The 17,500-nt window shown below is 39.6% G+C and overlaps 1 protein-coding gene across 1 annotated transcript in view; it reads left to right on the top strand.

Annotated features, from left to right (window-relative positions):
* Window positions 1-8,295: 8,295 nt before the first annotated feature.
* The window catches only part of LOC137993537 (bile salt hydrolase/transferase-like), a 21,267-nt gene continuing 12,062 nt past the window's right edge, over window positions 8,296-17,500 (top strand). Inside the window, exon 1 of the mRNA XM_068839456.1 lies at window positions 8,296-8,357. Coding sequence (XP_068695557.1) covers window positions 8,355-8,357 — 3 coding nt within the window. The 5' untranslated portion in view covers window positions 8,296-8,354. The remainder of the gene's footprint in view (window positions 8,358-17,500) is intronic.

Below are 17,500 nucleotides of genomic sequence, written 5' to 3' on the forward strand. Positions count from 1 at the left end.
GCGTAGACAGGCTACTGAACTTGCGCACGCAGAGTGATTGGATCAAGACCTGTATCAGGTATGGCAGTGCGTAGAGCATCCACTTAGATGCTGGTTGGTCTGAGTTCCATGTGGGTATTACATCTTCTTTAAGTCTTTTCTAGTTGATGTATTAATCACAGCTTGATGTATTTCTCTAGAAGAGAGAAGCCAAAAATAGTCTAATTTAACCAACTTTCTATGCTTGCCTCTTCGTTGTCCAGTGGTGAGATCACTCGCCTGTAACCAATGTAGCCGGGTTGTATATATAGGATTTATTATATGACTTAAAACACCAAAAAATGATCTTTGATCTTGCGGGACCAAGCGAGAAATCCCGAGCGGGCAGTATCGCTCCATCTTGCCCGCTCGGGTAGCCAATCAGAGCGCGCGATTTGGTTCATCTTGCCCGCTCACGGAGCTAGTCATATAATAATAGTCCTTATTGCCCCCAATGGGGCATAGGGCCGCAACAATGTCTCTTTTCCACCGGGTCTTGTCTTTCGCAATTATAGCCGGGTTGTAGTGTCTATTTTTTCTCCGGGTACTCTAGCCTGCGTAGCTGGCGGTTGAGCGAGTGATCGAGCGGCGAAATGTTTTGGAAATAGTGGGCCTTAATCACACGGCGGCCATATTAAGTCCCGAGGGATTGAAACTTTTGTTTTTGCGCAACCGAAACTCGTTCCCAAACATTGCAACTCGAGGCTCGGGGTACAAAATCTATTGTCTATGGCCAATATGACCGACGCGCGAATAAGGTCCATTCCTTTGCTTGGCACTACTGCGTTTGCTGATTGGCTGAGGAGCAAGGACCAATCAAATTCAAGGATTACGTAAAAGCACTAACCCCAACGCTCAAACGCCGGTTTAAAATGTTGACTTTGAATTCTGATAGGTTTGTTGGATTGTTTTGTCTGTTGTCTGTTTTGTCTGTTGTGATTGGTCAGTTACATTGTGCGATGTAAAACTGAAGAAAAACCTCCTTTGACTTGTTTATTTTACAGTAGTTTTCAAGAAAAGCTGAAGGAGGCTCCAAAAGGCTGATTGCGGAGAAAGCAAAGCTGCTCTAAACAGTCAATTATTGTTCAAATATGTAACCTGAACGTGTAGTGGTGATTAAAAAAAAAAAAATGAAACAGTGACTACATTCAACGACCGGTGTAAGTGTTTTACTCAGTGAAGCCGAGAGTGAATTAGATAGGAGTGTTGATCTATCACTTTGCGGTCCTTCCCCAGCACAGTCACAAATAGATATATTTACAGATACTTTGCGCGCGAAACAAACAGGGGACCGCCAATATTAACCAATCAGAATAAGCCATCTCACGCGTGACTGCTTCTGCCATGTTTTTTTCAGGGAGTGACAGCTGATTTTCGCGGGAACCAGTATTCTAAAAATAGACTCATTTGTGACTGTGCTTGGGAGCCCACTCATGCCATAACAACACTCTTATCTGATTCACTCTTGGTGAAGTGGGTTGCCTCTTCGTTGTCCAGTGATGAGATCACTCGCCTCTAATCAATGTGGGCCGGGTTCGATTCCTCGACGCAGCGTCATGTGTAGGTGGAAGTGTATACTTTTTCTCCGCTTACTCTAGTCTGCGTAGCTGATGGTTCCGCGAGCGATTCGCGTGCTCCGGTCTATACACCAGCCCTTTTTGAGAGAATGAAAACTGCGAAAACTTCTCAGTAGATAGACAAACCGTTTAATGATTATAGATTCCTGGTAAGGATGAAATCAGTTCTGCACAACTGAGATAAACTTCACGTGAAACAATTCTTTTCCGAACTAGATGACAACACTAAATGGATTTGTTATTTTTCTTTAAATAAGTAGGAAATTAGTCACGTGGGAAGAGGAAAAGGGCGGAATTTCAGAAGGAATGAGATCAGACTCAAACGGGGAATTGTAACAGAGTCAAAATCAAGATTTATCCAGGATAGAAGGGTATCAAATAAAAAAGTGTTACGAAAGCTACAACAATCGCAACAAATTATATCCAGACCATTCGCCCTTGTCACACGGCGGCCATATTGTCCCCCGGGACAATATGGCCTTGATACCCTTCTATCCTGGATAAATCTTGATTTTGACTCTGTTACAATTCCCCGTTTGAGTCTGATCTCATTCCTTCTGAAATTCCGCCCTTTTCCTCTTCCCCGGGACAATATGGCCGCCGTGTGACAAGGGCGAATGGTCTGGATATAATTTGTTGCGATTGTTGTAGCTTTCGTAACACTTTTTTATTTGATACCCTTCTATCCTGGATAAATCTTGATTTTGACTCTGTTACAATTCCCCGTTTGAGTCTGATCTCATTCCTTCTGAAATTCCGCCCTTTTCCTCTTCCCACGTGACTATTTCCTACTCAATTACAACAGCGTTGTTGAGAGTTGCTGCTGTGGCCGTAGTTATTTCAGTTGCTCATATAAAAAGTATTTGTAAAATAGTGTGATAATTAAAGTTTTGTTAAAAACAACGTTTTTCAAGTTTAAAGAAAGCATGTAACCTTATACCTGTTCATCATGGCATTCTTACCCTACATGAATCGCAAATTTGAAGCAACGTTTGCGTTGAATTAGCTGTTGTTGTTGCATGAGCTCCCTAACCTGTGTCAAAATTACATGTACGTATAATAATATAAACTAATCTGAAACCACTGTCAACTAGCAATAAAAGCCGAACTCTTGACTCTCTGCACGTGAACTCTGTTGTGACTCTCTTGTGTTACGTAAGAACGTCTGTTGAAAGCTGGAATTTTTTATTGGCTCTCTTATCGTTACCTCAATAGACTATTATTTAAAGAAAAATAACAAATCCATTTAGTGTTGTCATCTAGTTCGGAAAAGAATTGTTTCACGTGAAGTTTATCTCAGTTGTGCAGAACTGATTTCATCCTTACCAGGAATCTATAATCATTAAACGGTTTGTCTATCTACTGAGAAGTTTTCGCAGTTTTCATTCTCTCAAAAAGGGCTGGTGTATAGACCGGAGCACGCGAATCGCTCGCGGAACCATCAGCTACGCAGACTAGAGTAAGCGGAGAAAAGGTATACACTTCCACCTACACATGACGCTGCGTCGAGGAATCGAACCCGGCCCACATTGATTAGAGGCGAGTGATCTCACCACTGGACAACGAAGAGGCAACCCACTTCACAAAGAGTGAATCAGATAAGAGTGTTGTTATGGCATGAGTGGGCTCCCAAGCACAGTCACAAATGAGTCTATTTTTAGAATACAGATTCCCGCGAAAATCAGTTGTTACTCCCTGACAAAAACATGGCAGAAGCAGTCACGCATGAGATGGCTTATTCTGATTGGTTAATATAAGCGGCCCTCTGTTTCTTTCGCGCGCAAAGTATCTGTAAATATATCTATTTGTGACGCTATACGGCGTTTCCGCAATTCATTAAAAGCAAAAGATTCGATCGTTATTTAACAAAACTTTTGCAGCGCTTTTTGTCGACGAAAAGTTTGGACTGAACTGAAGTGAGCTTTTCGCTCGCTTGCAAAAGATACTTTATTTACGCAGGATAAATAAATAAAATGCCTGCGAACTATCAGAATCCACATATAAATATTACCGAACACATAAAAATGATAATAAAAGGTAAAATACAAGCATATCACATAGAAAAAGATAACTATTTAAATATTATCTTAACGAACAAAAAAGGATAGCAATAAGAAATGCAATATTAACCCTGAATCTATGACTTGATTTTCCGATTTTAGCTTAGGGATATGTCGGCCCCTCAAACAGAATCCAGGAACTAATTTTGTACAGCGGCTTTTCTTTTTAATTAATATCTCTTTAAATATTATGTATTTAGTATGTATCTGTATGTGCTATGTATTTTGACTGTAAATGTAATGTCTCAAAGATATTACCTCTTGTAGTTATTCTGAAATTCGAGATGAAATAAAGTTTATGCATGCATGTATGTATGTTACCTTCAGCAGCGTGCGTGCGTACACTTTGTAATCTGCGACTCCGGTGCTTACCATATGACAGATAAAATCACTTTTTTCTTGAACATATAAGCGATCAAAATCTTACCCTAAATTGTAATGACAAGGGCGGTCTGGAGCTGTGAGTAGGCGTGGGATTTGTCTCATATGGTTTAGGGGCCGACATAGCTCTCCCTTAATGCCGTACCGGGAGGCGAGGTCGGTAGCAGAAAGCTGCGAAGGGCCAATTGCGTCCAAAAGCGATCGGACGGGCCGAAATCCCGGGATGGCTCGTTTGGTACGTCGCTCCAGAGCCTCGTCTGGAGGTACTGCATTTTTCCCTCTTGTTCAAACATTCCGTCAGCACATGCGTAAATGTTCAGGCTCTCCGATACCTAGCCTACCAAAAAATTAAGATGCTGGTTAACTTTTTACAAGGAATTGAGATTTCAATTGATTCTACAGGCATAAACGTAACGTAAGAAACGTGTGTTTCTGGTCTTCTCGAGACAGAGGTGAGAGATGGTTTCATGCAGAATGGGATGCCTAAAATGCTTTGTTGTAAACATGGCAGTTCACGAGTGAAGTTGTCTCTCTTGCCTTTCTGTGGACCTATCGATACAATTTGGGCAAGTTTTGAAAGCTAAAAAGTTCAATGGATGCGGTTATTTTGCTGGTAGGACTGGGTTGCACGACACTTATGAAAAAAACTATGAAATGAGAATCGCAAGTCTTCCCTTGTCATGGAATGGCAAAATTACCCAGAATTCTTTTTGGGCCTGAGCGAGGAAAATTGAGAAGCACGAGACTGGCCCTCATCGAATGGCTCAAGCGCGGCCAGAGGAAATGATTTCTAGCCAGATACTCAGGAGTAGGCCTGGTGTGTGCTGTTAACGAAACTTTTGCATTTCTTAACAAGTTTTTATCATAGAAAATTCGTGACAAAGTTGTGCTTTCATCTCGCATTAACCCTCGTGTCAAAGAAAAGGTATAATGTAAATAAGAGAATAACGGGATTTGTCATGATTTGCAGATTACCTGTCCTCTTACTACTAAAGTCAAACTCCACATCTCTATGCTAAATTGCTTCTATGCAGTGTTGTTTTGTCCGTGAAATCTCTCCCGTGCAGACTTGAGTGCCGAGGTGGATAACCTTAAAGTTGGTTTGGACAGCTCTAGTGACCCTCTTGTCGTATGATTTGCGGTACCGTTTGGGGATCATTTGCGGTTCTCGGATCATTTGCGGTCCTGGAATCATTTGCGGACCCGTACAACACTTCAGGTTCACATGTCCATAAGTTTGTTTTTACAGTCACAGATGTTTAGATTTTCAATTACAAATTCTCTTTTGATCGGCCACTGTTCCTCACATTGTGTAAATGGTTCACCCTGAAGTCAAAATAGATACGTTTCGTCTCAAACGAAACAAAATCAAAGGGCTATTAATTAAAGCCAGCTCATTCATGTAATGGCACTCTCTGTTTTTTATAAGAACTTAGTTATAAGAACGTCGATGCTGAGATTAACCAAAATTTTAAGAACTTGTTAAGAACATTCCTCAGGCTGAGAGTCGATTAAGAACGTTTTTATTTTGCTAATCTGTCATGTGAACATTTTTTGCGTTTTTGCCACAAAATCTGGCAGATTTATGTCTCGTTGCGAAACCTCTATGTTCAATGCTGTTTTTTAAAGCCAAAATTAGCTGTGTTGGCACAGGTTACCCAGGCTCACTGTTTGTGTCACCTGCGGATTCATAACATGAGTAACTATAGAGAACATATGGGGAGAAGACGCGAAGTTTAGGCCTGGAAATTTGCTAGAAAAAACAAAAGATCCATGAAACTTACCATGTGGCAAGTTGTTGCTATTCTTAATATGTACACGAAGTTTCGGGGAAAATAGTCGCCTTTCCGTTTTCTTCATTTGTGTAGTGGCAACCAGCACGTTTTTTGGGTCGAAAATCAAATCCAGTCACTAAATTGAGGCGACAAAATAGGTTAACGGGTCACTTATTTTCTCGTCTCAATTTCTGCCGCGGCCAGAATACAGAAATCTTCGCTCGCACGAAACGCTTGCTACGCTGGCTAGGAGGGGGTAATATATTCAAACTTGGAGACAAGTGTTGGGATCCGTTTTTCACTCAAGTAAAAATTGCTTCCACGAAATTAAAACGAAGAATTAAGAGTTTTACCTGAGAACCAATCAGCTACAGCCCAATTTAGATCATTGTCCTGTCTGACCTGCCCCGGCGAAACAGCGGGGAAATTTGCTTCTTTAAGTTGATATCTATAGCTCTGTTTTCCATCAGAGTTTTTGTGCACTAAACTTGACACGAAGAAAGTCATGAAACGGAGCCTTTGAAATTCCAGTTCAGTGTCTGGAAGTTGCATCTGTAGCATCTGTAGCTCTGTAGGACGTTTTTCCCCGGGTGTTTCTTTGGCACTAAATTAAAATAATTTGAACATGACACGCATTTTAAAATGTAAGTATTTAAACGGCCTGGCTTTACAGTAGCTGCACTTTACATACATGATTTACAGCCGTTAGAATTCTCCTAGGCCATGGCCATACTGAGAACATTGCACTAGAACTCGTGGGAGGAAAAAGGGTAGAGCATGACCAGTGACACTGGTTTACTTTTGTCAAAATTGTAAAAGCACTGAATCATTAGAACGCCCTCCTCTCGTATTAGCTCTGGTCTTGTACACTAGCCCTTTTTGAAAGAATGAAAACCGCGAAAACGTCTCAGTAGATAGACAATCCGTTTAATGATTATAGAATCTTGAAGAACGAAATCAGTTCTGCACAAGATGAACTTCACGTGAACCACTTCTTTTCCGAACTAGATGACAACACTGAATAAATCTGTTCTTTTCTTTAGATAATAAGCCATTAACATAACGAGAAGAGAGCCAATAAAAAAATTACAGCTTTCAACAGACGTTCTTACGTAACAGAGAGAGTTCACATGCAGTGAAATCCTTTTTCAACGTGTCCCACAAAATTCGCCGTTGAAGTCAACTGAATTCAAATTATAGAAATATATTCTTTAAAATTTGTCACCTGTGCCAGTGCATGATAGGAATTTACTTTCCATTCCCTTTACATATGACCTCTGTTAGGCCAATTCAACGCAAACGTTGCTTCAAATTTGCTATTCATGTAGGGGAAGAATGCCACTATGTACAGGTGTAAGGTTACATGCTTTCTTTAAACTTGAAAAACCATTTTTTATCAAAACTTATCACAAGTATTTTACAAATACTTTTTATGAGCAACTGAAATAACTTTGGCCACAGCAGCAAACTCTCAACAACGCTGTTGTAATCGAGTAGGGAATGGGTCACGTGGGAAGGGAAAAAGGGCGGAATTTCAGAAGGAATGAGATCAGACTCAAACGCAGAATTGTAACAGAGTCAAAATCAAGATTCATCTAGGATAGTAGGGAGTCAAATAAAAAAGAATTAGGAAATGGAAAGACAGAACAAACGCCCATGCGGCAAAACAACCGTGCTATGGGATGTCCTTTATTGTATGTTTCTTTGTCGCGCTCTGCAAAACAGCTATGCTGACAACATCGGCACTCAACATCGAATGGTTTTATCTCAGTTTGTTCTGAACCATCCAGAACTACTTCACTTGAAATGACTCAGTCATTTCAGTCAAATCAAGTAAAGTTTTCTTTTACGTATAATGGGAGCATTGTTTCCATTTAAGTCTGAAATGACATGCAGGTAGAGTTACAACAGTGCATTCACAAAGCAGTGCAGAGCAAAGGAATTTCCTCGTGAAGTATAACTAAGTTGAAGAAGGTTTGAATAAAATTGTTCAGAAGGAAGCCTTAGTGGTGAAATTTGGCACTGTGACGTAATCATGCTAGAGAACTATTAAAATATTCGGGTCTCACTTTGTTTCTCAGTCTTGAGAGTCCACTGCATATAAATTAGATTCGCTAGGATATTAGGGTTCAAATTTTCAGCACTGCCATGGATCAAAATTTCATCTCCCTTTGATGATAGTCAGTAAGAGGAATACAGATACTGAAAAGCTAAGAATACGTATATTCGAAAATCTTGATGACGGATAAGAATCCAGTTGAATTGAGCTTTGCGACTGGAATATTCTAAATTTCTGTAAAGCTATCGTGCTAACGCCCGCCTATTCATCATCAGTTGTCTGCGCTTCTGACCTCTATGAAACTCTGCACTTTATCACGTACTTCAATAATACAATGTGATTGGTTACGGTATATTTCTGGATGGGAGAGGCTAATTTATAAGAGCGCACACGAATCTCCACTCTCAATACATCGTGGCCTGCATTTGAGTCAGGAAAAAGCTCAATACAGCTGCGAGACTTAAGGGGCTCCACGGCTTCCAGAATGGTATGTTGTTTGCAGATCGAAATTTATCTTAGTTTAAGCTTCTTTCCCTCCAACGATGCTATTTCATTTCATGGGTTACTTTTCCGGGTTCAAATCGGAGTTTGAGGAGGTGCAAACTTTATCCTCAGAAACTCAGGCTATCAGCAAGACAGTTTTCCATTAGTAGAATGCTATCTTCCGATAGACCGTAGGTTTTGTGCTTAGCTAATAAGGGCTTATGAGGAAGGTAATAGAAAGCTGTTGATAGACCAATGCCTACAATGGCAGCGATGGTATCATTATCACGACCATTCTTTAAGTTCTTCCACAATGCGGGCAAAGAAGGTCTGACAGTTAAAAATCTCGCTGTATACAGAGAAATACGGTGAAAAAATATACCGTAATAAAATTTGCTTTGCTGTTTTAGATAAGATAGGGTCAACAGGAAACTATTTCAAAAAAAAAAATAATAAATGTTGTTTCGTTTCCGGAATGGTAAGGGCAGGAGAAAAGATAAAATATGCTGTAGTGTGGGTCACTCGGTCTGTCATATTTATTTCGTTTCGTCTATTGAAACTCTCGAGAAATAAAGATAGAAATGTAGACTGACTTTTTATATGAGCAACTGAAATAGCTACGGCCACAGCAGCAACTGTCAACAACGCTGTTGTAATCGAGTAGGGAATTAGTCACGTGGGAAGAGGAAAAGGGCGGAATTTCAGAAGAAATGAGATTAGACTCAAACGCGGAATTGTAACAGAGTCAAAATCAAGATTTATCCAGGATAGAAGGGACTCAAATAAAAAAGTGTTACGAAAGCTACAACAAAGGCAACAAATTATATCCAGACCATTGTACCCTCCATGTCATTCCTTACTTTTTTTCGGGATCATTTGCGCTCCTAAATGGAGATCATTTGTGTTCCGGGATGATTTGCGGTCCTGGTATATAATAATAATAATAATAATAATAATAATAATAATAATAATAATAATAATAATAATAATAATAATAATAATAATCATAATAATAATAATAAACTGCTAAAAATGTGTCAGTTCGTTCAAAACAAACTGGTATTAATACATGAGCAAATAAATATAAATATTACTGAACACATAAAAATGATAATAAAAGGTAAAGTACAATCATATCACATAAAAAAAGATAACTATTTAAATATTATCTTAACAAATAAAAAAGGATAGCAATAAGAAATGCAATATTAACCGTGAATCTATGACTTGATTTTCCGATTTTAGATTAGGGATATGTCGGCCCCTGAAACAGAATCCAGGAACGAATTTTGTACAGCGGCTTTTAATATCTCTTTAAATATTAGGTATTTAGTATGTATCTGTATGTGCTATGTATTTTAGCTGTAAATGTAATGTCTCGAAGATGTTACCTCTTGTAGTTATTCTGAAATTCGAGATGAAATAAAGTTTATGCATGCATGTATGTATGTTACCTTCAGCAGCGTGCGTGCGTACACTTTGTAATCTGCGACTCCGGTGCTTACCATATGACAGATAAAATCACTTTTTTCTTGAACATATAAGCGATCAAAATCTTACCCTAAATTGTAATGACAAGGGCGGTCTGGAGCTGTGAGTAGGCGTGGGATTTGTCTCATATGGTTTAGGGGCCGACATAGCTCTCCCTCAATGCCGTACCGGGAGGCGAGGTCGGTAGCAAAAAGCTGCGAAGGGCCAATTGCGTCCAAAAGCGATCGCACGGGCCGAAATCCCGGGATGGCTCGTTTGGTACGTCGCTCTAGAGCCACGTCTGGAGGTACTGCATTTTTCTCTCTTGTTCAAACATTCCGTCAGCACATGCGTAAATGTTCAGTCTCTCCGATACCTAGCCTACCAAAAAATTAAGATGCTGGTTAACTTTTTACAAGGAATTGAGATTTCAGTTGATTGTACAGGCATAAACGTAACGTAAGAACCGTGTGTTTCTGGTCTTCTCGAGACAGAGGTGAGAGATGGTTTCATGCAGAATGGGATGCCTAAAATGCTTTGTTGTAAACATGGCAGTTCACGAGTGAAGTTGTCTCTCTTGCCTTTCTGTGGACCTATCGATACAATTTGAGCAAGTTTTGAAAGCTAAAAAGTTCAATGGATGCGGTTATTTTGCTGGTAGGACTGGGTAGCACGACACTTATGAAAAAAACTATGAAATGAGAATCGGGAGTCTTCCCTTGTCATGGAATGGCAAAATTACCCAGAATTCTTTTTGGGCCCGGGCGAGGCAACTTGAGAAGCACGAGACTGACCCTCATCGAATGGCTGAAGCGCGGCCAGAGGAAATGATTTCTAACCAGATACTCAGGAGTAGGCCTGGTGTGTGCTGTTAACGAAAATTTTGCATTTCTTAACAAGTTTTTATCATAGAAAATTCGTGACAAAGTTGTGCTTTCATCTCGCATTAACCCTCGTGTCAAAGAAAAAGTATAATGTAAATAAGAGAATAACGAGATTTGTCATGATTTGCAGATTACCTGTCCTCTTACTACTTAAGTCAAACTCCACATCTCTATGCTAAATTGCTTCTATGTAGTGTTGTATTGTCTGTGAAATCTCTCCCGTGCAGACTTGATCGCCGAGGTAGATAACCTTAAAGTTGGTTTGGACAGCTCTAGTGACCCTCTAGTCGTATGATTTGCGGTACCGTTTGGGGATCATTTGCGGTTCTCGGATCATTTGCGGTCCTGGAATCATTTGCGGACCCGTACAACACTTCAGGTTCACATGTTCATAAGTTTGTTTTTACAGTCATAGATGTTTAGATTTTCAATTACAAATTCTCTTTTGATCGGCCACTGTTCCTCACATTGTGTAAATGGTTCACCCTGAAGTCAAAATAGATACGCTTCGTCTCAAACGAAACAAAATCAAAGGGCTATTAATTAAAGCCAGCTCATTCATGTAATGGCACTCTCTGTTTTTTATAAGAACTTAGTTATAAAAACGTCAATGCTGAGATTAACCAAAATTTTAAGAACTTGTTAAGAACATTCCTCAGGCTGAGAGTCGATTAAGAACGTTTTTATTTTGCTAATCTGTCATGTGAACATTTTTTGCGTTTTTGCCACAAAATCTGGTAAATTTATGTCTCGTTGCAAAACCTCTATGTTCAATGCTGTTTTTTAAAGCCAAAATTAGCTGTGTTGGCACAGGTTACCCAGGCTCACTGTTTGTGTCACCTGCGGGTTCATAACATGAGTAACTATAGAGAACATATGGGGAGAAGACGCGAAGTTTAGGCCTGGAAATTTGCTAGAAAAAAAAAAGATCGATGAAACTTACCATGTCGCAGGTTGTTGCTATTCTTAATATGTACACGAAGTTTCGGGGAAAATAGTCGCCTTTCCCTTTTCTTCATTTGTGTAGTGGCAACCAGCACGGTTTTTGGGTCGAAAATCAAATCCAGTCACTAAATTGAGGCGACAAAATAGGTTGACGGGTCACTTATTTTCTCGCCTCAATTTTTGCCGCGGCCAGAATACAGAAATCTTCGCTCGCACGAAACGCTTGCTACGCTGGCTAGGAAGGGTAATATATTCAAACTTGGAGACAAGTTTTGCGATCCGTATTTTACCCAAGTAAAAATTGCTTCCACGAAAACGAAGAATTAAGAGTTTTACCTGAGAACCAATCAGCTACAGCCCAATTTAGATCATTGTCCTGTCTGACCTGCCCCGGCGAAACAGCGGGGAAATTTGCTTCTTTAAGTTGATATCTATAGCTCTGTTTTCCACCGGAGTTTTTGTGCACTAAACTTGACATGAAGAAAGTCATGAAACGGAGCCTTTGAAATTCAAGTTCAGTGTCTGGAAGTTGCATCTGTAGCATCTGTAGCTCTGTAGGACGTTTTTCCCCGGGTGTTTCTTTGGCACTAAATTAAAATAATTTGAACATGACACGCATTTTAAAATGTAAGTATTTAAACGGCCTGGCTTTACAGTAGCTGCACTTTACATACATGATATACAGCCGTTAGAATTCTCCTAGGCCATGGCCATACTGAGAATATTGCACTAGAACTCGTGGGAGGAAAAAGGGTAGAGCATGACCAGTGATACTGGTTTACTTTTGTCCAAATTGTAAAAGCACTGAATCATTAGAACGCCCACCTCTCGTATTAGCTCTGGTCTTGTACACCAGCCCTTTTTGAAAGAATGAAAACCGCGAAAACTTCTCAGTAGATAGACAATCCGTTTAATGATTATAGAATCTTGAAGAACGAAATCAGTTCTGCACAAGATGAACTTCACGTGAACCACTTCTTTTCCGAACTAGATGACAACACTGAATAAATCTGTTATTTTTCTTTAGATAATAAGCCATTAACATAACGAGAAGAGAGCCAATAAAAAAATTACAGCTTTCAACAGACGTTCTTACGTAACAGAGAGAGTTCACATGCAGTGAAATCCTTTTTCAACATGTCCCACAAAATTCCACGTTGAAGTCAACTGAATTGAAATTATAGAAATATATTCTTTAAAATTTGTCACCTGTGCCATTGCATGATAGGAAGTTACTTTCCATTCCCTTTACATATGACCTCTGTTAGGCCAATTCAACGCAAACGTTGCTTCAAATTTGCTATACATGTAGGGGAAGAATGCCACTATGTACAGGTGTAAGGTTACATGCTTTCTTTAAACTTGAAAAACCATTTTTTATCAAAACTTATCACAAGTATTTTACAAATACTTTTTATGAGCAACTGAAATAACTTTGGCCACAGCAGCAAACTCTCAACAACGCTGTTGTAATCGAGTAGGCAATGGGTCACGTGGGAAGGGAAAGAGGGCGGAATTTCAGAAGGAATGAGATCAGACTCAAACGCAGAATTGTAACAGAGTCAAAATCAAGATTCATCTAGGATAGTAGGGAGTCAAATAAAAAAGAATTAGGAAATGGAAAGACACAACAAACGCCCATGCGGCAAAACAACCGTGCTATGGGATGTCCTTTATTGTATGTTTCTTTGTCGCGCTCTGCAAAACAGCTATGCTGACAACATGGGCACTCAACATCGAATGGTTTTATCTCAGTTTGTTCTGAACCATCCAGAACTACTTCACTTGAAATGACTCAGTCATTTCAGTCAAATCAAGTGAAGTTTTCTTTTACGTATAATGGGAGCATTGTTTCCATTTAAGTCTGAAATGACATGCAGGTAGAATTACAACAGTGCATTCACAAAGCAGTGCAGAGCAAAGGAATTTCCTCGTGAAGTATAACTAAGTTGAAGAAGGTTTGAATAAAATTGTTCAGAAGGAAGCCTTGGTAGTGAAATTTGGCACTGTGACGTAATCATGCTAGAGAACTATTAAAATATTCGGGTCTCACTTTGTTTCTCAGTCTTGAGAGTCCACTGCATATAAATTAGATTCGCTAGGATATTAGGGTTCAAATTTTCAGCACTGCCATGGATCAAAATTTCATCTCCCTTTGTAGATAGTCAGTAAGAGGGATACAGATACTGAAAAGCTAAGAATACGTATATTCGAAAATCTTGATGACGGATAAGAATCCAGTTGCTTTGAGCTTTGCGACTGGAATATTCTAAATTTCTGCACAGCTATCGTGCTTTCGCCCGCCTATTCATCAGCAGTTGTCTGCGCTTCTGACCTCCATGAAACTCTGCACTTTATCACGTACTTCAATAATACAATGTGATTGGTTACGGTATGTTTCTGGATGGGATAGGCTAATTTATAAGAGCGCACACGAATCTCCACTCTCAATAGATCGTGGCCTGCATTTGAGTCAGGAAAAAGCTCAATACAACTGCGAGACTTAAGGGGCTCCACGGCTTCCAGAATGGTATGTTATTTGCAGATCGAAATTTATCTTAGTTTAAGCTTCTTTCCCTCCAACGATGCTATTTCATTTCATGGGTTAGTTTTCCGGGTTCAAATCGGGAAAAATATACAGTAATAAAATTTGCTTTGCTGTTTTAGATAAGATAGGGTCAACAAGAAACTTTTTAAAAAAAAAAAAAAGAAATGTTGTTTCGTTTCCGGAATGGTAAGGACAGGAGAAAAGATAAATATGCTGTAGTGTGGGTCACTCGGTCTGTCATATTTATTTCGCTTCGTCTATTGAAACTTTCGAGAAATAAAGATAGAAATGTAGACTGACTTTTTATGTGAGCAACTGAAATAGCTACGGCCACAGCAGCAACTGTCAACAACGCTGTTGTAATCGAGTAGGGAATTAGTCACGTGGGAGGAGGAAAAGGGCGGAATTTCAGAAGAAATGAGATTAGACTCAAAGGCGGAATTGTAACAGAGTCAAAATCAAGATTTATCCAGGATAGAAGGGACTCAAATGTCTGCGCTTCTGACCTCCATGAAACTCTGCACTTTATCACGTACTTCAATAATACAATGTGATTGGTTACGGTATTTTTCTGGGTGGGACAGGCTAATTCATATGAGCGCGCACGAATCTCCACTCTCAATACATCGTGGCCTTCATTTGAGTCAGGAAAAAGCTCAATACAGCTGCGAGACTTACGCTCCACGGCTTCCAGCATGGTATGTTGTTTGCAGATCGAGATTTATCTTATTTAAGGCTTCTTTCCCTCCAACAATGCTATTTCATTTCATGGGTTAGTTTTCTGGGTTCATATCGGAGTTTGAGGAGGTGCAACCTTCATCCCCAGAAACTCAGGCTATCAGCAAGACAGTTTTCCATTAGTAGAATACTATCCTCCGATAGACCATAGGTTTTGTGCTTAGCTAATAAGGGCTTACAGTTAAAACTCTCGCTGTATACAGATAAATACAGTGAGAAAATACACAGTGATAAAATTTGCTTAGCTGTTTTAGATAAGATAGGGTCAACAAGAAACTATTTCAAAAAAAAAGAAATGGTGTTTCGTTTCCGGAATGGTAAGGGCAGGAGAAAAGATAAAACACTGTAGTGTGGGTCACTCGGTCTGTCATATTTATTTTGTTTCGTCTATTGAAAACTCTCGAGAAATAAAGATAGAAATGTAGACGCAAACTCTGAACGGGGAGAAGCCTGCCAAGGAATATTAACCATTGACGAGAAGAACAGTTACTTGTGTAGCGTATGTGCACAATACCTAATATTTGACCTTCAAATGCCACTACATAACATTTCAAATTCCGTTTTCCGTGAATCTTCCATTACATGTGTTACACGTGACCTAGGCAGTTACCGGTACAGTGTACTGGCTTTAAAATAACAGGTTCCTGGTTAACCCAATTTATTACTACGACTCGCCAGTGCAAAAATTGTTTACGTTACTCATTAACACGATAAGAAATAGCGTTGGGTTTTTCAACAATACATCGCTTTAATCTAACCCAAAATCATTCAGATAGTCAAAACTTTATATTTATGACCCATTCATGTAATGGCACTCTCTGTTTTTTTTATAAGATCCTTTTTATAAGAACTTCGATGCTAAGATTAAGCAAAATTTTAAGAACGTGTGAAAAACATTCCTCAGGCTGAGAGTCGATTAAGAACGTTTTTATTTTGCTAATCTGTATATTAAATGACAAGTCATGTGAACTGTTTTTGCTTTTTTGTCAAAAAATCTGGTAAATTCATGATGTCGCGTTGCGAACCTCTATGCTCAATGCTTTTTCTAAAGCCAAAATTAGCTAGTGTTGGCATACGGGTTTCACACCATGAGTAACTACAGAGAACATGTGGGGAGAAGAAGCGAAGTTTAGGTCTGGAATTTGCTAGAAAATTAAAATAAAGATCGATGAAACTTACCATGTGGCAAGTTGTTGCTGTTCTTAATACGTACACGAAGTTTCGGGGAAAATAGTCGCCTTTCCCTTTTCTTCATTGTCTGGTGACAAGGTAGGAGGCTGATGGCAGCGTCGGGGCACCGATCGACCCTTTACCAACACGTTTTTTTGGGTCGAAAATCAAATCCAGTCACTAAATTGAGGCGACAAAATAGGTTGACGGGTCACTTATTTTCTCGCCTCAATTTTTGCCGCGGCCAGAATACAGAAATCTTCGCTCGCACGAAACGCTTGCTACGCTGGCTAGGAGGGGGTAATATATTCAAAGTCGAAGACATTACAAGTGTTGGGGTCCGGTTTTTACCCAAGGGAAAATGGCTTCCACGAAAACGAAGAAGAGTTTTACCTGAGAACCAATCACCTACAACACATGTGTAATCAATTGTATGTAATTCTGCCCAAAAGTCATCATACCGATTTATTTACAGCCGAATTTAGATCATTGTCTGTCTGACCTGCCCGAAACAGCAGGAAAATTTGCTTCTTTAATTTGATATCTATAGGTCTGTTTTCCACGGGAGTTTCTGGGCACTAAACTTGACACGAAGAAAGTCATGAAACGGAGCCTTTGAAATTCAACTTCACTGTCTGGAAGTTGCATATAACAACAAGAAAAACATCTGTAGCTCTGTAGGAAGTTTTTCCCCGCGTGTTTCTTGGGCACTAAATTAAAATAATTTGAAAATGACACACATTTTAAAATGTAAGTAACGGCCTGGCTTTCACATAAGTATGAAAGCTGCACTTTACATAAATGATTTACAACCGTTAAAAAAATGATTCTCCCAGGCCATGGCCATACTGAGAACATTGCACTAGAACTCGTGGGAGAAAAAAGGGTAAAGCATGACCAGTGACACTTAGCCTTCCTTTCTTATTAGCTCTGGTCTTGTACACCAGCCCTTTTTGAGAGAATGAGAACTTCTCAGTAGATAGACAATCCATTTAATGATTATAGAATCGTGGTAAGAACGAAATCAGTTCTGCACAAGATGAACTTCACGTAAAACACTTCTTTTCCGAACTAGATGACAACACTGAATGAGTCTGTTCTTTTTCTTTAGAAAATAAACCGTTAACATAACGATAAGAGAGCCGATAAAAAATTATATTAAATGAAAGGTGTTACAATTGAACCCAGTGGGAACTCGGAAAAAGCCGAGCCCCAGATGGGATTCGAACCCACGACCCTCCGTAATTTAGTACGGATACTCTAACCACTGAGCTACTGGAGACTCTATGGTGAGCAAGGGTGAAATGTGGGTATTTGACTCGAGCTGCATCACGCAGCTACAGAGTCAAATATCGACTGACAGCATAGCTCATAACTGCATCGTGTAGTCAC

Source organism: Montipora foliosa, chromosome 2 (genome assembly GCF_036669935.1).
Source record: "Montipora foliosa isolate CH-2021 chromosome 2, ASM3666993v2, whole genome shotgun sequence".
Lineage (NCBI taxonomy): Eukaryota > Metazoa > Cnidaria > Anthozoa > Scleractinia > Acroporidae > Montipora > Montipora foliosa.